The 26,999-nt window shown below is 36.1% G+C and overlaps 1 protein-coding gene across 3 annotated transcripts in view; it reads left to right on the top strand.

The window, feature by feature from the left end:
• The window catches only part of ATP2B1 (ATPase plasma membrane Ca2+ transporting 1), a 132,280-nt gene that overhangs the window by 89,498 nt on the left and 15,783 nt on the right, over positions 1–26,999 (top strand). For all 3 annotated transcript variants that reach the window (XM_033866266.2, XM_019952677.3, XM_019952675.3), the window contains exons 7-18: positions 1,339–1,377; positions 2,133–2,294; positions 3,802–4,016; positions 6,414–6,656; positions 8,120–8,361; positions 10,929–11,166; positions 16,292–16,471; positions 17,111–17,198; positions 17,801–17,907; positions 25,044–25,235; positions 25,466–25,679; positions 26,148–26,359. In XM_033866266.2, coding sequence (XP_033722157.1) covers positions 1,339–1,377; positions 2,133–2,294; positions 3,802–4,016; positions 6,414–6,656; positions 8,120–8,361; positions 10,929–11,166; positions 16,292–16,471; positions 17,111–17,198; positions 17,801–17,907; positions 25,044–25,235; positions 25,466–25,679; positions 26,148–26,359 — 2,132 coding nt within the window. The remainder of the gene's footprint in view (positions 1–1,338; positions 1,378–2,132; positions 2,295–3,801; positions 4,017–6,413; positions 6,657–8,119; positions 8,362–10,928; positions 11,167–16,291; positions 16,472–17,110; positions 17,199–17,800; positions 17,908–25,043; positions 25,236–25,465; positions 25,680–26,147; positions 26,360–26,999) is intronic.

Here is a 26,999-nt window from a genome sequence, read left to right on the forward strand (position 1 = left end):
TGAGGCTTATGGAGGTTGCATAACTTGCTCCAAGTCGAAGATCTAATTAGTGGCAGATCAGACCCACTTGTCTGACTCAAAAGTGTGTGCTCTTCACCATATATTGTGTTGCATCCTAATTTACAGGAGACTAAAGTCAACAGACCCTATTAAAAAAAGAAAGGGAAGTTCACATCATGACCTTGTTCATGTTGACCCTACAGTTTCTTTTCCAACAAGCACCTTTTTTTCCTAAGATCTTATATACCTATTTTTATTAATCCAGTCAAGAGTATTCCCAGGAATTAACATCTAACTGACTGCTGTTTTTGATTCTTGGTGAGAGAGAGAGAGAGAGAGAGAGAGTGAGAGTGAGTGTGTGTGTGTGTGTGTGTGTGTGTGTGTGTGTGTGTGTGTGTGGAATGGAGACAACGTTTTTCCATCTGTGGACTTCCATCTCTTTTACCATTCCCCTGAATAAATTGATATTATATATTAATATAATCCAGGTTAATCTGTCTCAGTTGCCTTCATAATCTGGAATGTGAATGTTTGGTCTCTTTCCAAAATTGAGCTCATTCAGAGTACCTAGGTATTCTGTCTCCTCACCTGTCTTGAGCATCTGTTCCTCTTTGACCATATTTGTTCCACGTTTTCCAGTTTGAAGGTAGGTCTCCTTGATAGAGAAGTTGAAAGAAGAATAGGCTGAGTGGTTCTCTTTCCTCTTCGTCATTTTTAATATTATACTCCAAACAATAGACCCATTCCCTCCTTGATTACTTTTTACATTAGACATTCTCATCTTTCTGTTTTCCTCCAAATCTAAGTGAATTGGGGGATTACCTTAACTAGTAGTTTTACTGTCTTATTTTGTACCTTCATATTCTAGTTTTACTTGCTTGTCTCCCCTGTCTTTTATACATACCAGTTTGGTTCTCATTCCCATCAGAGTTCTCCTGTGTGCCTGTTGTCTTCCTATGACATTCCTTCCTCCCTCTACCCCTTCCCTTTTCCACATTCTTAGGCTTATATCTGTATTTAGTTTGAAAACCTCTTGTACCATATGTGGGTGTATTGCAGCATAAAAAAGAGTAAAGTCTTATGGAGAAATCAACTAAGTATAGATGCCCCAAATTATTTTAGAGTGTCCCCCCATGGTTAAGACCTAGGGAGTGATAGAGCCAGAAGGTCATTATGGGCCAAATGCTTTCTAATCTGTACACACACACACACACACACACACACACACACACCATTGTGTAACAGTTCTGTTATAGAAATGTGAGCTACCTTTGCATAATTTAACATGGCTGTATTCATTTCTTTTGGAAAGCTTTAATTCCCATTTTGTTCCTACAGATAAGAAACAAGACGGAGCTATTGAGAATCGCAACAAAGGTAAATTCAGGAGGATAAAAGTACACTTAGCTTGTTCTCATTGTATCCACAAATACATCTCTTGTGTACTGTATTCATCCAAAAGTAGGATGTATACGGAAGATTAACAATCTGTATTACTTGGGTGAATGTCTCTTTTGTCAGTGCCTGACTCATGCTGCCTTTACAATGTTAATAAGACTTTAATTATGACCTGTGTTAGTAAGCTTAGAAAGGTCCAGATGTAGGTAACTTTAAACTTAAGCATTTCAGTATTTATCATTGGTTACAATATGATTGCTAGCAAAAATGCAAAAGAAACAAAATATAAAATGTAAATTTTTTTTGCAGCTATTTAATAGTCTGTAAGCATATGTGCATTTCTCTATATGTGTGGTCCTACATAATGTTCTACATTATGGTCATAACTTATGAGGGAGGGATTTATGGTGTTTGGAATGAGTCTCATTATCTAACACAACACACAGGAAGAAAAATGATTTGGTATTTAGCTCTTTTAGGACCCTGTATTTCTTCTTATGCCTCATCCCTATTTCCTAGCTCAACATTCTCAAATCTGGTACAGAGTTTCAAAACCTAGTGTCACTAATTGTCTTATTTTCTCTGGGTAGGCACAGACTTACACAGGAAGCTAAATGTTTAAATTTTTGTGTTGCTATAAGAAATTGATTTTTTTTCCCAAAAATTGCTTGAAAATGTTAACAGTTACGTGTGCCTTTAAAACGTAGTGAAGTTATATTTGCTCTTCAATGTAGCAAAAGCCCAGGATGGTGCAGCCATGGAAATGCAGCCTTTGAAGAGTGAAGAAGGTGGAGATGGTGATGAAAAAGACAAAAAGAAAGCAAATTTGCCAAAAAAGGAAAAATCTGTTTTACAAGGGAAACTAACAAAGCTGGCTGTTCAGATTGGCAAAGCAGGTATGATATATACGAGAAAATAAGATGTTTTGTTTTAAAATATGCTGCCTTTCTATTTAAAAATCATCTTTGACACACTTAAGACTGGAAATCATTGCTTTGTGAGTGGAAGAGGAGATAAAAATATTTTCAGTTTTATCTACAATGTACTAGGCCTTTGAGTTACTGTGGATCCTCATAATATTTTGCAGCTTGGGAACTGTTATCCTCATTTTATGTAGAGGGAGTGTCCTCTGTCAACTAGCTAATAAATAAGTGGTCAGGTTAGGATTAGCACCTAAGGCTGCCCAATTCACAAGCCCGCACGCTCCTCTCTGAATTTCTGGGGGCAATAGAGGGCTTAGCAGAGAGGTTACTCTGTAAAGATTACCCAGCTATATTTTAATAAAAAGAAATTTCACCACACATTTTCATATCTTTGTTCTGACAATGAAAAAAAAAATTAGGTGTGTGTTTTTCTAAAAGTTACAGTTAACTTAAATTGAATGGATTAGTTAGAGTTAGAATGGATCATCCTGGTGAGGCTGAAGTTATAAATTACAACCATCACTAGAAAACACCTGTTAACAGAACTCCTCTTCAGAGGAAATAAAACAGAGCTTTAGCTAAAAACATAGCATGCCCTTCAATAGTATCTTTATGAAAGAACACGTGTGGGCTAAATCAGACTACACTATTAAAGTCACTTACATTGCATCATTCTGTTACTTCCTAGGACTGTGCTGGAAAAAGTTAATTTTTGCTTCCGTCCTCAAAAAGCTTATTATCTAATAGCAAATATTTGCTTTTGATAGTATGTAGCCAAATGGTAATACTGACTCATACAGTGTTGGGGAAAAGGGTGGATTTAAGATGGTGATGGTATTTTAGTAGACATTGAATTGGATTTTTAGACCCAGATAGGTGGACATGCCTTATTTTGTAATACTCATTTATAAGGGGCTAAATATCCCACAAAACAGAAAGGTGTAAATGATTTGTAATATATGATTAACTGTTGGTTTGCTAAGTTAATAAAGCAGTAAGTATAGATGAAAAAAATTAAGTAATTTTGGTAATTTGTGTTTTTTTTGTAAAGAACATGGGGTTCGGTATTTAATTCCAGGTCTCCCCATTGGTCAGGTTCTTATCAACTTCTCTTTTGTCATGAAAGCAGCTTGCCAATGTGTAGAGCACCAGCTTATACTAAGCTTTTGGTATTTCCTTGTCATTGCTTATTATTTTGTCTCGGCTTTAGTAGAAGACTGAAGATACAATTAAGTCTAGAAAAGAATCATAAACACTTTTTTCCCACTTCTCCTGGGTGTCGGGACTGTACTTGGAAGCAGAAATTAAATCTGATAATGTCAAGTGATGAGTTAAGCACAAAAAAGGATGTAACAGTTTCTCAGCGAAATTAAAATAAATATCACCAAAGTAGTTGTAATTCTTCCAGTGGCTAATATGTAACTGACAATGAATTGTGTCTAGAATATTTAATAATTACATTTTCCTTCTTTTTATGTAGGTTTGTTGATGTCTGCCATCACAGTTATCATTCTCGTATTATATTTTGTAATTGATACATTCTGGGTTCAGAAGAGACCGTGGCTTGCTGAGTGCACACCGATTTACATACAGTATTTTGTGAAGTTCTTCATTATTGGAGTTACGGTTTTAGTGGTAGCCGTGCCAGAAGGTCTTCCACTCGCAGTCACTATCTCACTGGCTTATTCAGTCAAGGTAAGTAGAAAAGAAAGTCTCAGCTGGTGTAGAAAATGTACAACTGGTTGCTCTTTTCTCTTGGGCTCTGGAACTAGGGGATTTCCATAAATTTACACTGTTTTCTTTAGCGCTGTCATTGATTCCCTTCTCCTCCCCCCCAGTTGAAGATCTCTGCATCGAGACCTATACATTCCTGGGATGGCAGACTTGACACAAAGCTAAGCATAACTCTGCTGGGGAAGGTTCTAGATTAAATTTCCTCATATGATAGTTATGTTGTCCTGTCCCCTCCTGTTTCCAATCTATAACATTGAAGTAAGCATGTTTGTCATTTGCCTGTGGTACAAGAGCAGAGAGGTTTACTTGAATCCAACCGTCTAAGGCCTCCTTGTTTCTACACTTGGACCCTCCTGACCCCACGGTCCTGCCTTCACATGGTAGACTCATGTTTCTAAAAAATAATTCAGATCATCTTGTTTCCTTTTGTAAAACCCTCCAGTGGCTTCTTGTCAGAATGAAATCCAAGGCTTCTTGCTATGGCCTGCAGGGCCCTGCTCCATCTGGCCTTTGCTTTCCTCTAGTGTTCATCTCCCACCTCTCTCTCTCTCCCCCTCTGGTCCAGCCTCACCAGCCTTCCTGCTGTTTCTCAAATACCCCAACCCTGTTCTCACTTCAGGACCCATGTGTTCCTTCCTTTGAATCATCAGCTGTCTAACTTTACTCAGGTCTCTTCACATGTCACCTTCTCTGACCACTCCATTTACAGTAGCTAACTCCTTGTTCTTGGTAGAATGCCGAAAAAATGAGCTTCAGTGGCTCTGCTAGCTGCTGGTTACCTAAAGGAATATTCTGTTTGAAGATTATTAATCTACTTTTTAATCAATTTTATATCTTATATGGAAAAGGTGGCTTCACATGTAGAATTATACCTGATGAAAGAATGCTGCTCTTATCAATTTTCTAATATTAATTAATATTTCTCCTTAAGTAGTATTGCTGACAGAGAGCAACACAAAGTAATTGGTCATAGTTTCTGCTCCAGCACTCTTATATTCAGTGTTCCCAAGAATTTTCAACAGATGTGTCATGATAAGAATATTTTTCGCTTACTGTTCGAGTTTATTTTCAGGCATTTCACATCTTTTATTTCAAAAGTAAAATGGTAAATGTGTCAAAGTGGTAATGAAATACAGTGTAATCATCTATTTGATGTTTTAAAATAATTAGAAATAATTGGGGTAAATATAAGTTTTAGACACATGGGTAAAATCAGTCATTTTATCAATACAGTCGTTAGTTCACTTTGAATAGTCATTAATGATATTAATTTTTCAATTGATCAAAAAGATATAGGCAGGATTGATTTGCAGTCCTTTCATAGAAAATAAATAAGAGCACTTTTCTTTAAGTTTTTATTAAATGTTTATTTTAGCCCAAATGTTATCAGTCACATTTCTTTTCATTGAGGTGTGGTCCTTACGGCTCCTCTGTTAGTGTTTGGCAAAACTGAACACATTTTCTTTACTGCCGAACTTCCTTATTTTAATGTTCAGTATTAATGTAAATCACAGTAATCTTCCTTCCCCATATTTATTTCTTCAAGGAATCAGTTTCTTGCAGTATCTTGCATATTAATAGTCACAGAACATACTTTGTAAAATAACTCTTTACAGGTTTTAACCCATTCCAGGTATGTTTTAAGAATGAGTTATCAAGCATTTTAACCTAAATGCTTTTTGGAGCTACAGTGAAACTCTTGGTTTTTTTAGAAACTATCTTTTTCTTGTAAATAAGAGGAAGGGGTGATCCTGAGGATGAGAAGACCAAGTGTACCAACATATGGAAAAGATAAAAATGATCCTTTCTGGTTTTGTTATGTTACCTCAGTCTATCAGAGTCAAAAGGAAAAAAAAAAAGTCAGGCAGCTACATGCCCACAAACTCTATATTTAACTGATAAGCTACTTTTTTCTTGGTGACTGATACTAGAATGTTTTGTTTTCCACTTAATAAGGAGACTTAATCCTTACGTGTTATATACTCTTACATGGCTGTAAGTACCTCTGTACTTAGAGTACAAATTATTATAGCTCTTGTAATTTGAGGACACTTCACAGAAGTGTTGGAGGCATATAGTCAACATGATTTGCATTGGGTGCAGGTATCTGTATTCATTTACTAGATTATGTTATGTAGTGGGGAAATGATTGAAACCATGGAAAGCTGGTACTCTGTTTAGCTTATTTGAATAGGTGAAATATACTAAATTCTTCCAGTATTAAATCGGTGCTTTATACTGTGTATCCATGTAAAGTTGGGAGTTTTAGTTCTGATTTTAAAGCAGTTTATAATCATTTTAATATAATGAGGTCATTGGTTTTATATGTAGCTTAACTACTTTTTTTGGTCACTGTAGAAAATGATGAAAGATAATAATTTAGTGAGGCATCTGGATGCTTGTGAAACCATGGGAAATGCTACAGCTATTTGTTCAGATAAAACAGGAACATTGACAATGAACAGAATGACAGTTGTTCAAGCTTACATAAATGAAAAGCATTATAAAAAGATTCCTGAACCAGAAGCTATTCCACCAAATATTTTGTCCTACCTTGTAACAGGACTTTCTGTGAATTGTGCTTATACATCAAAAATATTGGTAAGCTTTCTTTAATAATATTTTATTAATTATTTTAATAATAAATTAATATAATTAATTTGTATATGAAAATTTATATATGAGAATTAATTTTTCAATTTGTGATGATTTGACTGTATGTAGCTTTTAAGCTCTATCATTACTATTTATAAATTGAAGAGGTGAATTGTGTTGTTTTTAAAAGGCATATATCCATATACTGTATTTAATTTTTCTTTTGATACAATTTGTGTTACTAGTAAGATCTGTTGATCAACATATACATTCTGTTTATTTGTATTTTTCTTCTCCTGTATTTTGAATTTCCTGCGTTTAGAAACTCTTGAGCCTAAGAGAATAAGTCCTTAATTTTAAATTTTTACTTTGCTCATTTTGTGAAAGACTAGTCTATCTTACTATAGAAAGTTAACTCAATTTACTAGAGAAGATTTTGAAACTAGATTTCAACTTAAAACAATATGTTTTACATATGCTTGCTATATGCTCTGTTTGGTTTCTCAGTAGATCCTACCTATAAGGTGATCCTTAAACCTTTTGGGACTAACTGAATAAAGTAATTCTAGACTTGTACTACCTTAGAATAAAATATTTTTAACTTCGCAAGTTTTAAAAGTCTTATTTATAACATAAAGCATGAAATTGTTTGGCTGATACGTGTTCTAGTGATTTGTGGGTGAAGACCATAAACAAAATTAGTATTTCGTGAATTGGATTATTGGACTGGAAAGTTATGAGATCTTGATTCTAGATCTAGCTTTGCCTTAGCTGAAAGTCTGAGCTTTACTTTCTTCAATTGTTTTTTTTTAACATCTCTGTTGGAGTATAATTGCTTTACAGCGGTGTGTTAGTTTCTTCTTTCTTCAATTGTTAAGTAAAGATGGTTACATCTGCCCTTAATACTGTTGTGATGATTACATAAGAAGGTATTTGTGAAGACACTATGAAGGAAATAAAGTTTTTATATATATTTAAGTCAACAGTGCTTCATTTTAATGCTTATACTTTTAAGCCATAAAAATCGGTAAAGTAGATTTAATTTTGAATTATTTAATGTAAACATTCAGTGAAAACAAGAGAAAAGGAAAGGAATTAAAATTTCTTAAGTCCCATATGTGTCAGGAACCAACTTTAAAAGTTACATTTCTTGTTTAATTCTTGGGTCATAAGAGCTCCTATTTTCCAGATGCTGAAGCCAAGGACCACAGCAGTTGGGTAATTTGCCAAAAGTTCACATAGCTAGTAACTTGCAGGGCTGAGATTGGAATCCATGTCATCTTTGCTCCAGAGCTTCTTTCTACCTTACTTTTTCTATGTCCCTCTTTGAAATGCTAAAACTAATAGAAGTTTTCTATATAATTTCTGTATAATTTTGTTTTAGAATGTCTCGTTCTGTTTTACATTATAAATTAAACTGTCGTAGAGAAACAAGATGATACTAGCTTCTAAACCTTTTTTTCTTATAGCCACCAGAGAAAGAGGGTGGATTACCGCGTCATGTTGGTAATAAAACTGAATGTGCCTTGTTGGGACTTCTTTTGGATTTAAAACGGGATTATCAGGATGTTAGAAATGAAATACCAGAAGAAGCACTGTACAAAGTCTACACCTTCAATTCTGTTAGAAAGTCCATGAGTACTGTCCTGAAAAATTCAGATGGAAGTTATCGAATATTCAGCAAGGGTGCATCTGAGATAATTCTGAAAAAGTAAGAGTAAAATGCTTAGATGAATAATTGCTAACTATAGTTGCTTTATGAAATATCTACTATGTTAATATTGTTGCTATTTTCTTTTTGTGAATATCAGGCATTTGCTAGGACCTTGGAGTTTTTTTAGTATATTTTAATGGTATTGCTCTTTTGCCCAGGGTATTCTGTCATTTTCATACTCCAGCTTCTTTTATTTCTTAGTATTTTGCTACAGGGAAAATAAGCCCATTACATTCAATCTGGTAGGTTTAATGAAGTGAACATTGATATTTGTTCTTAAACGTGTTGACTCCATTGTTATGTAGGATCATGAAAAATAAAAGCCTTCTGGGAAGAAAAACTGCAGTTTATGTCTTCAACACTGCATTGTAGATAGTGATGAATGAATTATATATTAGTTTTTAGAACAGCAAAGCATTAAAACTAGATCTTGAGAATCCTTTTATATCAGAGTGAGGTTTTATCATATTTATGCTGCTGCAGCGTCGTATTTAAATATCTGCTGTCATTTTGAGTGGTAATCTTTTCTTTTGTACGGTCCTTATACACACCAGTCGCCTCAATTTTGACATCACATGTTTATGTATAATTTCCCTAATGCTTATTTTTTATTACAGGTGTTGAAATTATTTTGATTTTTTTTTTAATTCCAGTAGAGAAGCAGAAATCTTTTTTTTAATTAAGAGCATTTTTGGAAAATTAGAACTCACTTGAAATTGCAATATTTAAAATATTTCCAATTTTAATTAGCTTATATGTGGATTATAATCCAGTGTTATCTTAATGAACACTTGTCAGATCATAATCTAACAGATTTAAGAGAAAATACATGAAAATGCAGAATATGACAGATGTACACAAAGTTTTAAGACGAGAGGTCATACTATGAAGGGTGTAGCATTTAAGATAGGTTTCGGTATGAAGTAAGATCAAGTTGAAGGAAGCCACATTGGAGGGAAGGAAGTGGGAATATGCAGACCATATTGGGGGAATAGCTAATAGTCATACAGTGCAGCTGAGTGGTGATGGGCTTTTGTGGCACACAGGACATCTTTCTTCCCTTTACATATGCTTGGTTATCTGATTTCTGTGAAATGTTAGAAATCTTGCATCATGGCTTGCTGGGAAGCAGGTAGATGGTATGGGGGAGATTTTTCAATCAAAACCAAATCAGGCTTTGGCTCTTCTGCAACTAAGTAGTTTTGGGATGCTGGGAAGATTCTTCCTTTGGCTTCCATTTTCCTTCACTGAAAAAGAGGATGATGACCACCAATTCTAAGACACTGAGATAAAATAATGCCTGTAAAACATCCAACATGGAGTATATTAAGTATACAATAACACTTTCCACTCTTTTTGTTGTGGAGTCTCTTAAATGTTAGCCTGAGTAGTTAAAACAGTTAAGTAGGCCAGATAATGCAGCTGAAGAATTTTTTTCATCAGGTAGCAGAATGAGCATAGCTGTGGGACTGAGGATAATTCTTGCATCAGGGAATAAGGTGGGTTGGGGTTGGAGGGAAGGATGGACTGGAGACCAATATCATTTAAAAGCCTAGTACAGTAGCTCTGGCTTGAAGTAAGAGCCAGAAGAAGGCAGTAGAGTAGCAGGGGAAATAGAAAGGAGAGGAAACATTCGGAAGACTGGTCAGAGGACAAATACATAGGACTTAGGAGCTAATACTATATAGGTGATGAGGAGAAAGGAAGTATTCAGGTGAGAGTTTAAACTTAAACATTGAAATTATTGGGAGTAATGTTGATGTCTGTTCAATGGGCAGTGAGGAGACAGCCTTTAGTCTTGTATGCAGTAAATTTAAGGTACGGTACAACATCTGAGTAGACTGTCAGAGTGGAAAGCTTTGGAAAACGATCAAAACAGAAGATGGGAATTTGGGAATCACCTGCCTAGAAGCAGGAGGCGGTGGCATCACCAAGGGAGAGGAACATAAAGAGGCAATGTGAAAAAATAAACTTTAAATAGGGAAGTATACAGTGTAACTTTTATTTACTACACAGTTAAAGAGTGGTAGTTAGTTTCACTGAAACTAAAACTATTTTGGCTTTATCTCTCTAATTCTAATAGAGTGCTTATTTTAACAGTAAGTTATTTTTTTTCTTTCATGGTTAAAGCAATATAGGTAATGAAACAGCATCTCAGGTAAGGGTTGTTTGAACGTGGCTTTTTACTTTAAAAGAAGGAAGTATCTGGAAATTTTGTGTTAATTAATGTCTAATTCTGCACCAAAATGGACAGGCATATAGTTTATTCTTCTCTGCCACTAGGGTTTTTTGTGAAAATTTAGAAGCCCTGCATTTCCAAAAGAGAAGTGTCTAAAGTAACTTGAATGGAGAATGGTCAAGTGAGAACCATAAAAAGAGAACTGTATTTTGTAAAGGGGAGGGTGAAAAGTGAATATGATTTAAGTCTGTAAAAACACAACATATGTAATTCTCTGAATTCCAGATAATCAGATTCCATGATTCTAGCCCTTCCAGTTCACTTAAATGGCATTAATCATTATTTTTGTTAATTATTGATGTTTGGATTCAACGTTTCCTTATAGGTGTTTCAAAATCTTGAGTGCTAATGGTGAGGCAAAAGTATTCAGACCAAGGGACCGTGATGATATTGTAAAAACTGTGATTGAACCGATGGCATCAGAAGGCTTGAGAACCATATGTCTTGCATTCAGAGATTTCCCAGCAGGAGAACCAGAACCAGAATGGGATAATGAAAATGATATTGTCACCGGCCTTACATGCATTGCTGTTGTGGGGATTGAAGATCCTGTGAGACCTGAGGTGGTGAAACATTCTGTGTTCTGCATGTGCAGAAGGCACTAACTGTAACCAGTTTTCTAGTAAACTTCTTAGTGTTTGTGATTTTATTTCTCTCCTATGTGAATCCAAGATAAGTGAAATAATAGTGCTTGTGATGCATGTGCTACCTGTTTATGGTTTTTAATTAGATAACTTCTCTTTGGGATCCTGTATGTTTATAGCATAACCAGTGCCTTGAACTGGGTAGGTTTTTTCAGTTGATATTTGTATTAAATTACATAGTAAATGCCATTAAGTTATTTGTTTTCATGGTCTGTAGTCCAGCACTGTCCAATAGGGCTTTCTGCAACCATAGAATTGTTCCGTGTTGTTCCATATCATAGCTACTAGCCACATGTGACTACTGAGATTTTAAGGTGCAGCTAGTGCAACTGAAAAACTGAATTAAAAAATATTTTTTTTCAATTTATATTTAAACATCTTGCTACCATACTGGACAGTCTGCAGCTCTAGACTTTGCTTTTCTTCTTCAAATCTTTTTTTTTTTTTTTTAAGTTTATTGAGCAACTGCTGTGTACCAGCAGCTATGCTAAGATACTGGAGACATAAAGATTTTTGAGATCTGGTTCCTGGCCTCAAAGAAGTCACTGTCCTGGGCAGGGATGGACAAACACATAATTATAACCAGGATGTTAGTACATAGTTAGATACATATGCAGAGCATGTTATATGAGCACAGAACATGAGCCCCCAACCTTCTAAAGTAATTATATCTTTTTATTGCATTCTTACTGTGTGCCACATATTATGCCAAGTGCTTTACATGTATTATTTCATTTAATAGTCACCTCTGAGTTATAAGTATTATTACTTATTTGAAAGTTGAAAAAAAATTGAGATGTATAGAGGTTAGCTCTAGACATTAGAGCTAGTGTGTTCAAACCCAGCTCTGTATAAAATACATGTGATTAAAAGACCACACTGTGTTATGTTAACCATGAGAGGGGTCAAGTAAGACTTCCTAGAGGTTAATTACCTGATTTGAGTCTCAAAGGTTGAAGAGGTATTGGCTAGACCAAGAGAGAGAGTGAGCGGTAAGCACCTTGTGAGCAAAGAAGCAACATGAATAAAAGCACAAAGGCAAAAATAGCTTTTGTTCAGTGGCTATCATCAACTAATTGATTCAACATCCAGTGTGTAGTGCCAGGCACTCTTCTAGGAACTGGAAATACTGCACTAAACAAAATAATTATGAAACTTATACTCTAGAGAGGTAACACAACAGATAAACATTTAAAGTGATAAGTACATAGGCAGTATGCCAAGTGAAGACACATCCTGTGAGGAATAAGACTTGGTCCCTGCCCTCATAGGCCTTATATTCTAATTGGCGTGGGGTAGCAGGGGAGCATCAGATATGACTATTACAAGTGTGGTAAGGGCTATAAAGGATATGCACAGGGTGGTAAAATAAAGATAACAGAGACCACATTAAGGATCTCTGAAGATATAACATTTGAGTTGAGTTCTGATGGCTAAAAGTGAGCCAGCCATGTAAATAGCTGCAAGAACAGTATTCCAGAAAAATGGCACAAAAAATACAGGATCCTTGAGGTGAGAAAGTATTTAGATTTTCAGAGGTGGAAAGGAGGCCAGCGTGGCTGTAAGTTTGGACAAGAAGAAGCAGACGAGATTATCTTTGGCCTAACTAGGCAATAAGCGCTCTGAATTTTATTCTGAAATTCACTGGGAAGTCGTTGAAGAAATTCAGGCTGGGAAGTGACATGATTCATGTTGTTAAAATAGTATTTGGGGTACTATGTAAGAAATGAATTAAAAAGAGGAGTAGAAGCAGGGAACCCAATGAGATTATTGCAGTGATCCCAGGCAAGAGATGACCATGGCTTAGAACTACAATTGTGGCAGGGAAGATGGAAAGAAAGGTATGATTTTAAAGTAAATAGAGGTAGAACCAATAGGAATGAATATGTTGGGTTTGGATATACTCCTTTTAACATTGTTGCGATCTCTGAAACGTCCAATTATATGTCAAGCAGGCACTTGAACCTAGAAGCCTGAAAGTGAAGTAGGCTGGAGAATTCACATATGAAGCTAAAGGAGATCTCTTGAGGAAAGTGTGTAGCTAGAGCAGTAAGCATAGGACTGAGATATCTCTACAATTAGATCTCTTCTGGAGGAGTGGGGAATTAGTCTCCAACTTGCATAACTGAGTGGCTGGTAGATGGTATTACCAATGTAATAAGAGAGTCAGATGAAGCTGCCTATTTAGAGATCAAGTTTGGGATTCTGGAGTTTCAAATGCTTATGAAACGTCCAGGTGGATCATGTTTGCCAACGTTTGGTCAAAGGAAAACCATTCGAAGTTTTATACATTGATTTATGGCTTAAATCTTATCTAAATATAATACTAAATCAGGATGTTTTCAACTTTTGTCCTTTGGAAAATGTATTGCTCATTTTGTGTTCTTAGCACTGAGGTTGATGGACAGTTTTATCTTTTTTAAAACATGTAAGTGGCAATTAATTTCTTCAGTATCACAAAATGAGATGCGTGCTTTCATACTAAAATGAGACAATCTAATAGGACCCAAGTGGGTCTTCTGGATTGTACAGTTCTGATGTAGAGAATCTTGATTAATTAGATATCTAGAATAAATCCAGCTTTATTGTATATGCATAGATAGTTAAACAAGATGCTTGGCTTCTCTTCAGTTTATCTGTAAAAGTGGAGGTAGTTTGTAAATTTTAAGTGGAAGTATTTGGTGGTTAGTGGACTATTAATAAATTTAGTTTACTTTCTTAAATATTATTTGCCACATAGCTTTAACCAAGACCAGTTTCTGCCTCTTAGTCATTGTTTCCTATTCCAAATGATCTCAGGGTACCACCCAGTGAGTGCTAAGATGGACAAATCTGGGTTACTTTCTATCTCAAATGAGAAGTGAGAAATACATTTATACAGCAGACCAGCGTTTTCAAAATCAAATATTGATTTTTTTAAACAATAGAGGGATGTATAATATGAAAGCACAGTTCTGTCTAGGTAGGCCATGAAAGCTCCCAGAGATGTTACATTTACACGGTTTACAATAGAAGTCACAAACAGCGTGTAGGCCAAAGTTAGCCTTCAATCAAGTTATCTGTGGACTGTGTGTGTGTGTGTGTGTGTGTGTTTAAAACATCAGGTTTGAGAGAGTACACACAAATCTGGGTTTCTGCTTTCTCTTGAAATGATAGATTCTGTCAACATTTCCACTGTGATAAAAAAAAAACAGACTAGAGCTGAGTGCTCTTCTATTAGGATTGTCTTGGATTTGTCACTTTCAGTGTTTTTTCCTCATTTCTGTTACCTGCACGGCCCTGTATTTGCATTTGCGACCTCTGTTCTAGTAGGACCGACATGGATTTTCTGGTTAGAGAAGAACAGGAAAGGATTTTCTAGGCAAAGAGAATTACAGAAGCAGAGGCACAAAAATAATATATTAATTATTCGTCTATCAAGCTGTGTATAGTAGAAAAAAATTTTAGATAAATCTAGGAAACTACTCTTTTTTTTAAAATTCTTTTGTGAAACACAACCATGATACTTAAAACTTACAACAATAATTCCTAAATATTCATTATTTTTAAAATTTCCTAAATTGTGTCACAAATGTTTATTCAAATCGGGATCCAAAATCCACACATTAAATTTATTGCCATGACTCTCAAGTCTCTTTTAATCTAAAGGATCTATAGGTTTCCTCCCTTTTCCATTCTTGCAATTTCTCTGTCAAAGAACAAATTGTTTTTTTCTTTCAATTAGCAAGTAAACTATTGTTTCTTTGGAAATTATTTGTAGAAGGACATGTGTCCTGGAGAGTATTCTGCATTCTATAATAGATTTTGCCAATTGCATTCCTTCTATTTCCTGTGAACTGGTAGTTAGATCGAGAGTAGGGTTTCCAGATAAAATACAGGACACCCAATTAAATTTGCATTTCACCTAAACAATGAATTTTTTTTTAAGCGTAAGGGTGCTCAATAGTGCAATATTTGGTCATGTTGTATTTTTTTAATTGAAGTATAGTCAATTTACAATATTTTGTTAGTTTCAGGTGTACAACAAAGTGATTCAGTTATACATATATTTTTCTTTTTTTTATTCTTTTCCATTATAGGTTATTACAAGATATTGAATATAGTTCCCTGTGCTATATAATAAATCCTTGTTTTTTATCTACTAGGGAGCTATTCTGGAGCTCAAGTGTGACACTCTGTTATACTGAGAACTTTGTGGTTTATAGTGTAACAGTTGAGGAATCATATATTTTTGAGAAACTGTATTAAAAAAAGAACTGTATTGTCGGGTATATCAGATGTTTTAAAGGGGAAATGAACATAAACACAGGGATGCCAATTAAAAAAAGCTATTGCAGTAGCTCAGGCAACAAACATCGGAGACCAGGTACAGGGAAGGTTTGAGGTAGAATCGCAGGACTCACTGGCCCTTAAGGATGTATAGGGTAAGGAGATTGAAGATATCAGATAATCTTCAGGTTTCTCTTAGTTAGAAAACATCGTTTCCCTTTTAGACACCCAAATTCTGATGTCTACTTTTCTGATGGAGCTAGGAATCCAGCTCTCACAATGAGCTGGGGAAAATATGTAGGTCTGAAAGTTATTAGCATGTACCTAGTAGTTGGAGGTTCCAGAATAGGTAAGATAACCCTTAAAAGATCAAGAATGGGGAAAAGCAAGTGAGCCTCCCTTAACCCCAAAGAACACCAACATTTTACTCTGGTGTGGTCTGGGCAGTAAAACCAGAATGGTGGAAAGCCAACCAGGAAAGAATTGCCTAATGGTTGCTAGGGGGAAAAGGCACTTTAAAAAGCCTTTGGCAAATAAATAATGTAAGCAACTTAAGTCAGATGATAACTGAAAGTGAAGCCTGAACTAGGACTGTGGCAGTGGAAGGGGAAAGAAGAGATTTTTGGGACTACTTCAAGAAATAATATCTTGAGGTGTAATTAAAGTTGTCATTTGTGGGACTATAAGGCAATGTATATTTGTTCGGTGGGATTTTTCCCCACCCTGGAAATACTAATTTTCTTTCATCATGTGAATTTTTTTCCACATTAACCAGGTGCCAGATGCAATAAAGAAATGTCAGAGGGCTGGAATTACTGTGAGGATGGTCACTGGTGACAATATTAATACTGCTCGGGCTATTGCTACCAAATGTGGTATTTTACATCCTGGGGAAGATTTCCTATGCCTAGAAGGTAAAGATTTCAACAGAAGAATACGAAATGAAAAAGGAGAGGTAAGCGTTTTTTATTGTTTAAGTTGATATGTTTTTAGTATATTAGGAATTTCATTGGACAGATACATCTTGAATATGCACTACATGTTAGGCATCGCACCTGGATCAGTGCAGCCCTCACCCCACGAAGCAAAACAGTAGCATTTTAGGAAATAAAGGGGACAAGTGATAAAGAAATTTGTCCTAAAGGGAGTGAGCGCTTCATTTTTTCAGTCTGGGCCCAAGAAGTACAATATGTGTAAGCGAGTAATGGGAGATGAGTTTGGAAAAGTTGCTATGGAACATATTTTAGGGGACCCCAAACCCTGCACTACTTAACGCTGAGGAGTTTCCATTTTCATAGGCAGTGGGGAGATGGTTAGAATTTGAGCTTGTAATGATATATATAACAGCGGTTCTGCATTAGAGTGACTAGAGAGCTTTTTAAAATGCTGATTACTAGGCCCCACCTCAGAGTGTCTTATAAGATAGGCCTTGGGTCTCGCTCGGCAATTTCTGTTTCTAACAAGTTCTCAGGAGTTGCTGATGCCGCTGGTCTGTCCACCACACTTTAAGAACCACTGATACAAATGCTAGGTCGCTAACTTGGAATTAGAAAACTAGGCTTGGGCACGTTTTAACTTTGACAAAAATTTATAGATTGAGCAAGAGCGGATTGACAAGATTTGGCCAAAGCTCCGAGTGCTTGCAAGGTCATCTCCTACTGACAAACATACACTGGTTAAAGGTGAGTAGATTTTACAATTACTCCGCAATTTCTTAATAGAGAAATGCGTTCTGCTTCCTAAAATAGTAATAGATGCTGAATATTAGATTGAATTGTGGATATCATCTTCTCCAATAAAATCTAAATACATTTCCTTTCGATACCTTAGGTGGATTGTGTTTATCTTCAGTGATTAAAACAGGATATAACTCCTAATACAACAATTTCTGGAGTTGTTCCTTGCCCAACATCTCAGCAGTTTCCATTTCTCTGTGTTTAATTATTTATTTTTAACTTTTTATTTTTTTTTTTTTTTTTTTTTTGCGGTACGCGGGCCTCTCGCTGTTGTGGCCTCTCCCGTTGCGGAGCACAGGCTCCGGACGCGCAGGCTCAGCGGCCATGGCTCACGGGCCCAGCCGCTCCGCGGCATGTGGGATCTTCCCGGACCAGGGCACGAACCCGTGTCGCCTGCATCGGCAGGCAGACTCTCAACCACTGCGCCACCAGGAAGCCCCTATTTTTAAGTTAGAGTCTGTAAAACTGGCTAGCTAGCATATTCTGCAGAATCACTTTATTAATTAAACAGATTGTTTTTACAGCATAAATACTTACTTTTATTTCAGGTATAATTGACAGCACTGTCTCAGAACAACGCCAGGTTGTAGCTGTAACTGGTGATGGTACAAATGATGGCCCAGCATTAAAGAAAGCTGATGTTGGATTTGCGATGGTAGGAACTTAACATAATTCAAATATTCAGATGTAATTTACTGGCTGGGTTTTGTTTGTTTGGTTTGTTTGTTTGTTACTAAATTAGTGTTGATTTTAGACACTGTCCCTCAAGAGTAGCTTGAGGGATAATATGTAAGCCTAAATTGGTTTATAAGTCTAATTAGTTTATATAATACCTTTATTTGATGCTGGAATATGACGTGACTTCTTTTGAACAGTTATAATAATATCATACATTTACCTTGTACTCTGTAAAATATATAAATGTCTGTCATCTCATCTAAACCTTACAGCAGTCCTCTTAAATAGGAGACAGGCTTAGAACAGTTATATGTATTTAAATTAAGAATATGATTAAGAATCTTCCACTCAACTGAAAATGTCTTAAGAGTAACTTTTAATAGTAATCATTTCATGTATAATAGATGTAATCTTTTTTTTTGTAATCTTTTTTGATTGAAAAAAAAGATCTGTACCCCACCGAAGTTCTCAATTTATATTTGATTATTAAAAGTGCTAGGAAATTTTAGCATTTCATTATTATTTTCTTTATACTGTAGCCATAATACTGATGAAGTGTTTACTGTAAGATAGGTATCATAAAATACATATGCTACATAAATGTTTAATAATTGAAATTAGATTGTTATATCTTGGAATCCAGTCCTTCTAATTTTTCAGTGTTGGAATGAATCTTTGTACTTTCAGTGCCATAGAAAATTTAAGTATTTTATTTAATTTGATTTATTTCATTTTTGGAAAATACAGGTTCATAATCACAATTCTCAAATCCAAAAATCTGAAAACTGACATTTTTTTTCCTAAATTTACAGCAGAATCATTTGGTTGCAAAAAATATTCTGAATGATATGAGGATGTTATTTGTCCCACTTAATATGAACATTCATAGTCATTGTAGAGATATTAATGTGTTTTTATGGGATGGTAACCCTATCTGGGAGAATTTGTGATAGAAGGTATGTGCCACATTATCTTTCTAAAGCATGAGAGACTTTGAATTCTCAAACACAGTGTGTCCCCAAGTGTTTCAGAAAGGAGAATATTTATGTGTACCAATGTTTATTTGCATAATTTGTCCCCCTGGTATTTTGCTGCTAAAATAGGGGTTTAGCAGAACCACCACCACGGTAGATGCCTTTTAACAGGAGTGAGGGAGATGGAAGAAGGAAGTGATATGGGTAAAGTACCCTCAACCAATAGCTGTGAACCCAAAGATTCCCACCCTGCCCTATCCCAAACTTATTATGGTAAGCAGTGCATTGGTGTGAACTTCTGAAGAGCTGGGAGAAGAAGCTGAAGGGATAAGGAATATTTAAGGGCTTTTCCTTTGGCTGTAAGCAAAACAGGATCATTCATTTTAGAAACACGGGATCACTCATTGCTGCTCTTGAGCATTTGGCAGGATTCTTACTTCTACTTTCATCTGGACAGCTGACCAGGAAGGTATTTATATACAATGCATTTTAATATTAAAAAAACAAAAACTTTCTTCCTAAAACTTAGGTGTTTAAGGCAGATACTAAGGCCTTTAAATAAATGCAGGTAAATATAGTAATTCAAACAAAAACACAGTACAGCAGCTGCTCTGTTTGATTTTTAAGCCTTGAAAGTTTTAGGTGCATTTTACCACTTTTTTTTTTTTTAAAGGTAGCATGTAAAAAATAATCTAAATTTATTTTAAATGCACAGAGAAAAACTAAGTGCATAGTGGTTTGGACTTGAAAGCACTCTTGCTCAAGCTTGAATTTACTTTGTATATTTGTTCAGTTCTTCAATTTCATATTTTAAAACTGAAAGACGAAATTATTTGTCTTGGGCTTTTATTAGATACCCACAAGAAATTGCTTTTGTGTGTGTGTGTGTGTGATGAAGTGTCTCTTTTTTTTTAATTTATTATTTACTTTATTTTATTTATTTTTGTCTGTGTTGGGTCTTCGTTGCTGTGCACGGGTTTCTCTAGTTGCAGCGAGCGGGGAGTTACTCTTTGATGTGGTGCGCGTGCTTCTCACTGCGGTGGCTTCTCTTGTTGCGGAGCACGGCCTCTAGGCGCGTGGGCTTCAATAGTTGTGGCTCACAAGCTCAGTAGTGGCTCGCGGGCTCTAGAGCACAGGCTCAGTAGTTGTGGCGCACGGGCTTAGTTACTCTGCAGCATGTGGGATCTTCCCAGACCAGGGCTCGAACCCGTGTCCCCTGCATTGGCAGGCGGATTCTTAACCACTGCGCCACTAGAGAAGCCCGAGAAATTGCTATTGATTAGTTCTTTTTAAACCTGTCTCTTACTTTTCAGGCAGAAATAGCATTTTAAAACACTGTATTCTCTGTCTCTCTCTTTATATATATAGGTGTGTGTATGTATGTCTACACACATACACACTTACATTTAGTAAATTCAACATTAAGATAAAATGTACAATAAATTAAAGGGACTCTAATGTGAGTACATTGCAAAGAGGCCTGGCATTTTCCCCTGTTTAGCCACTCCTTTCAGAATTCCTTTAGATAGCAAGCTTCCATGCTGTGTTTAAAATATGATTACATTATTTTTTAAATTATATTGCATTATTCTTACCAAATTTAGTTAACCACACATGTACAGATATTCTGTCATCATAGACTGAATGCCATGATGTATTTCTGTAACCAAATATGCATCTGTGGTAGTAAAATCTTCGCTAAGGTTATTAAAATATCTTCATTTAATTTAAAGTGTTTTTAGACTTTGGGTTAATAATAATTTGTTTCTCCTTCAAACCTTAAGAAGCTGTTTTCAATATTCTGGTCCAGAAACATTACAGGTGAGTAGTTGCTGCCTCCTAAAGGTTCAGCACACAAGGAAGTAAATCATTGAAGCACAGTGGCAGCCAGTGAAGAACTAAACACTGCACAGGGAGTGCCTCAAGGAAGAAGTCCTTGACTCTGCCTGTAGAGATGGGGGAAAGTTTTCTGAAAGAGGTGCCATTTGAATGGAGAGAGGGAGAAAAGTACTGCTAAGAGACCCTCTGAGAATTACAAGTAGTTTAACTTCACTAGAAGAGGGTGTGGTGGTGGTGGGTACTGGAATGTGACGATCAGAAGGGCCTTGAATATGAAGGTGAGGAATTTGTTCTTGTATCCTGTAGATCAGCACTTCCCAAGCAGGCTTCTGATGCAGTAAAACAAATTTGGAGACTCACAGTGCATGCTAGCATACAGCTCTAAGAAGCTTATAAAAAGCTGTTTCAATGTTTTTTGATGGGGAGTTGCCCAAACTTGTTTCACTATGAAACTAGTTTTTATTTGGACACAATTAACATCTTTTTAATTTATTTATTTATTTACTTTGTGGTACGCGGGCCTCTCACCGTTATGGCCTCTCCCGCCACGGAACACAGGTTCCGGGTGTGCAGGCCCGGCAGCCATGGCTCACGGGCCTAGACGCTCTGCGGCATGTGGGATCTTCCCGGACCGGGGCACGAACCCGTGTCCCCTGCATCGGCAGGCGAACATCTTAAAGTAGCTTTTTAAATTTTGAAAGATTTTGAACAAGGGAGTGTGAGATTTGCATTTGCAAAAGATGGAGGATGATTAGAGGCAAGGAAACCTGTTGGGTTTAGATGTATTAAATATGTTGCACATTAAAAAAATATACAGGGAATTCCCTGGTATTCCCTGGCGGTCCAGTGGTTAGGACTCCGCGCTTTCACTGCCGAGGGCTCGGGTTCAGTCCCTGGTCGGGGAACTAAGATGCCACAAGCGGCGGCGCAGTGCAGCCAGCAAAAGGAAAAAAAAAAAAGTAAAGTATACAGATTAGGAGTTAGAGACTAAAATTTTAAATTAAGATTGCTCCTTCATGGAGTATTTTGAGAAAAGCTTGTTTTGGACTTTGTGTTTATCAAAACAATATTGCATAGCATTTAACAAGTCAAACAGTTCTACAAGACTTAATAACTGTGTCCCCTACCACATATCATTTCTTCCAGCTAGTTTTTGACTAAAGGAAACCAACTGTTTGTTTTCCTTAGTTGTTTGCCTCCATGTATCGAAATGGCATGATTACAAGGGTTTTTTAATTTTTTTATATTTTTTAATTAATTTTTTTATTGGAGTATAGTTGCTTTACAATGTTGTGTTAGTTTCTGCTGTACAGCAAAGTGAATCAGCTATACATATACATATATCCACTCTTTTTTGGATTTCCTTCCCATTCAGGTCACCACAGAGCACTGAGTAGAGTTCCCTGTGCTATACAGTAGGTTCTGATTAGTTATCTATTTTATACATTGTATCAATAGTGTATATATGTCAATCCCCATCTCCCAATTCATAGTTTTTTAAATTTTTTTAATATAAAGCATTGTTAATGACTCTTCATTAAGGAAGATAAGGATTTAGCACTTTCACAGGCACACAGACACCTGTATGCATTCACACACACTACCCATCCTGTTATTCTTCCATCAGAGTTAGAGGTCAGTCAATATACCATCCTTATTGTGGTTAGAAATGCTGTTCCAAGCTGAGCCATGTGGTCTGTTATAATTACTTTTACTTCCTTGCACAACTTTTTGTATTCCCTATACATTTTCTTTTTCAATTCACTTTTTAATCTTTAAATTATTTACGTATTTATTTTCTTAGTTTTTTATGTACTTAATACTAATTCATCACCAAATTCTCCTTTCATTATGTCAGAGACATCAGGCACTTTTACCAGTTTTGCCTTCTTAGAGATACCTCTCCCAGATCTTCTGACGTGCTTCAATCTGGACTGTTTGCTAAGCCTGCTACACAGCTGTCTCTTCTTTCTCCATACCTAAGAATTTCCTTTTCCTCTCTCTTATGTTGGATTTGGAATTTACTGAATTTGATGTCAATGTCTTTTTTGGTTTACTCTCTCATGTAGTAAAGCCATCTCCTCCAGTAGATCCCTGAGAAAAAGGCTTCATGAGAGTTAAACTTTTTCATAACTTTTATGACTGAAATCTCTATTCTTTCCTCAAAGAATCCTCCTTGATACTTAGTCTGACTTGGTATAAAAATCTAGGTTGACAATAATTTTCACTCAGAATTTTGAATTTGTACCTCCATTGTTATTACATACCATTTTGAATTTTGAACCTCCTTCTCCCCCCACCCCACACACACTTTTTGGAGGTATGTAAGTCTTTCCTTTGTTCTCAGTCCTCTGAAATGTGATGGTTTGTCTTAGGGCAACTTTTTACTATGAAAACTGATTTTCTTCAATTTTGTGACATTTTCTTATACTCATCTTATGTCTTCCCCAGTGTCTCTTCTTTGTGGAATAGTCCCCTCTGATTTTTGAACCTCTTGGACTTACCTTATTATCTTGTCTCTTTTTTCCTGTCTACCATACCTTTGTCATCTTGCAGTTGAGTATTTCCTCAACTTCTGTTGTTTTTTCATTTCTGTGATCATATATTTAATTTCTAAGAGTTGTTTTTGGATCTCTGAGTTCTTGTTCTTGTTTCATTGCTGACCTTTTGCCTAAGGATTTGATTTTTTTAATAAAAATCAGCTTTTATCTCTGTGCAGTGTTTGTGTCTCCATATGCCTTTTGGTTTAGTCTCTGTCTTTCAGGTTAGTGCTTTCTTCAGATGTCAAAGTGATTCTTGGTTGTCTCTGCATATTTTACCAGTAGAAAGCTGAAAAGCTGGAAAGTCTTAGGCCTCTAAGTGGGATTTATCGACCAGAAGCTTCCCAGTAAAGTGACCTGGCTTGGCCATTTCACTTCCTTAGGGTACCTTGAATTTTCAGTATTTTTAGGTCTCTTCTCCTATGATGATCAGATTTTCAGGCAAGAATTTTCAGATGTGCTGCCTAGAGGGCAATCCTGAATACTAGTATTCTGGGAAACAAGTAGAAAAAAGAAGGGTAGTGGTCTCTACATTCATTAAACGAGTTACTCTTAACCCCTTTTTTTCAATATAGCACCTCCTGTACTCAGCAGCACTTGGTATCGTTCAGTCTAAACGTTCTCTGTTATACCCTCTCTAATAAATTAGCAGGCAGTCTTCTGCCAGGTTAGAGGGTGTCAAACTTCCTGGTTGCATGGATGTGGGAAGGGACTCTGAGGCTCTAGCTGCCTTTTCTTTTAATTTTGTTATTAAAATATAACACACGTACAGAAAAGTGTCTGTGTCATAAGTAAACAGTGAATGGATTATCACAAGTAAACAGACCTGTTCTATGCAAGGCAAGAAATAGAATATGACCTATGCCCCCAGATGCCTCAACCACACTCCCTTCTAATTACTGCCGTCTCTCTCTGCAGAGGTAACCAGTATTCTGAAGATTCCTTTTGTCTGTTTTTGAACTTTGTACATAAGAATCATATATCATGTATTATTCTGAGTCCATCTTCCTTTATTCATCATTTTTCATGTGCGATTCATCTGTGTTACTGTACATAGCTGTAGTTCACTCGTTTTTATCAATCCACAACTTATTAATCCATCCCATTCCACTGTTGAGGGACATTGTTATTCTTAGTTTGGGCCCTCTAAGTACTGCTTCAGCGTCTTCGGTAGACTTTAAGAATCCTCCTGTTCTTATTCACGCCTTCACCCCTACCTCCAGTGCTGCCTGGTGCTGCCGAGTCCTGAGCCTCACATAGGAGAGTCCTGTAGTGCAGAAAGGCTGCTACTCTGCTCTCCTACTGTTGATTTAGGATTCAGCTTTCTGGGATCTGCTGAGTTTCTTCCTACTTGGTTATCTGCTTTCCAGCCTCTTAAGATGTTTTTGCAATGTCTCTTTTCCCACTAACTTTGTGAGTTTTTATTTTTTAATTAAAAAAAAATATCTTTTAGTGTGACTTTTGGAAGGAACTTGGGTAGTGCCTGTGTCCATTCCTCTTTTTGGTTTTTTAAACTCAATTTGAACATTATTGTCAGTGCCTCGTTCATTATGTTCGATTTCTGCTGAGATAGAATGTCTTTCTGAGAGATAGTACAATATCTTAGACTAACTATGTTACCCCCTTTTACGGTAAATTTAAGTCAGTAATTATTAAGTATAATGGTAAATTTTTGTTTATAAAATATATACTGTCCTTTCAAATATTTAAAGGTTATATTTTAAACATTCAGTCTAATTCACAGAAATTTTCTTTAATAGGGTATCGCTGGAACTGACGTAGCTAAAGAAGCATCTGATATTATTCTCACAGACGACAACTTTACAAGCATTGTTAAAGCAGTTATGTGGGGCCGAAATGTCTATGATAGCATCTCAAAATTCCTTCAGTTCCAGCTTACTGTTAATGTAGTAGCAGTGATTGTTGCTTTCACGGGCGCCTGTATTACTCAAGTAGGTTGACAATTTATCCATTAAAACTTGTTTATTTTAGAGCAAAGATATGCATAACCTGCCTTTTTAAAGTACTTAAATATTTAAATAAGTTGAAGCTTAGTACTTCAGGTTAATTAATATAAAAATGTTACCCTGTTCTGTTAAGTTTTTAAATAGAAACGGCTTCCTGAGAATTGCGGAGTCCTTGAATAGTTGTAAATGTCTATTAAGAAACCTGTCCTTTCTAGGATTCACCGCTTAAGGCTGTGCAGATGCTGTGGGTAAATCTCATAATGGATACTCTCGCTTCCCTGGCTCTGGCAACTGAACCCCCCACTGAGTCTCTCCTGCTTCGGAAACCTTATGGTAGAAATAAGCCTCTCATCTCACGCACAATGATGAAGAATATTTTGGGTCATGCATTCTATCAGCTTGTAGTAGTCTTTACACTCTTGTTTGCTGGTAAGAATTTAATGCCTGATAAAGTTTCAGTTGTTTCTGTTCCAAGTTAATATCCCAGATGGTTTTAATGTTACAAATTTTTCAAGAACAGAAGTTATTTTCTTTCTGACTCCCCATTTATCTTTAATTTCTTCTGTTGATCAGTGGATCCTTAGTACATTTTGAGAGGCAGTGTGATAGATTGGGGCAGTAGGGGGAGTAAAAAGAGTCCTAATTTCTTGTCCTTGGCTTTACCACTAACTTAGATATGTGATCCTGAACATGTCACCATAGTTTTGGGGGCTTCCGTTTCCCCCTGTATAAAATAAAAGAGGGTTGTACTATAGAATCCCAGGTCCCTTCCAGCTCTTTCTGTGCTGCCGTTTGTGAGAGCCAAGAAAGGTCTGACTAGGTTTTATTGCATACTTCCTTGAAATGTTAAATTATTTTGTATGATAATTACAAAATGGTAATTTCTCATTCTTTCAGGAGAAAAGTTTTTCGATATTGATAGTGGAAGAAATGCTCCTTTGCATGCTCCTCCATCGGAACATTATACTATTGTTTTTAATACCTTTGTACTGATGCAACTTTTCAACGAAATAAATGCTCGGAAAATTCATGGTGAAAGAAATGTGTTTGAAGGAATCTTTAATAATGCCATCTTCTGCACAATTGTTTTAGGCACATTTGTGGTACAGGTGGGTAATTGTAAACGATAGTTTCAAATATGATTATTATGTGGAGATCTTAGGTGAACAGGTGGCTTGTTCCAGAAATTACTTGACTGCAATGTGTGGGCCTTCTGTGTATTGCCTTGATGACATCAAAAGAACTCGAGTGAAAATTTGCCCCATCCTGAAATTCTACATGTGAATGAGTACATTAAACTAATACTACTTTAATTGCACTACTTGTTCTGTGGCTGTGATACTTCACACTCACTGTGATTCTGATTATTCTACATTGTTATTATGAAAACTGTTGTAATTTTTATATTATTCAAGGCAAGTCTTATAGTCAACCACTTTTTAGTCCAGCTAGAGTGATCCCTTAATTGCTTCTAGCAACTAATAGTAGTTGTATTTGTACAGTTGAGTTCATTATTAAAAAATAAAAGGTTTTGAGATGCATATTTTAAAATCCATGTGATTCTGAATGGTCTCATCCAGACTTGGTATGTGCCAGTTTTCCATTTTGTAATATTGTCAAAACAAGGTAGAAGAGGAGTGGGAGAATGGGTGTGAGAAGTGGGGTTGAGATGAAATAGAAAGGACCGAATTTTCCCATTTTTATAAAGGTCATTCTAAGGACAAAACTAAGCATCACTTTACATATGGT

Source organism: Tursiops truncatus, chromosome 11 (assembly GCF_011762595.2).
Source record: "Tursiops truncatus isolate mTurTru1 chromosome 11, mTurTru1.mat.Y, whole genome shotgun sequence".
Classification (NCBI taxonomy): domain Eukaryota; kingdom Metazoa; phylum Chordata; class Mammalia; order Artiodactyla; family Delphinidae; genus Tursiops; species Tursiops truncatus.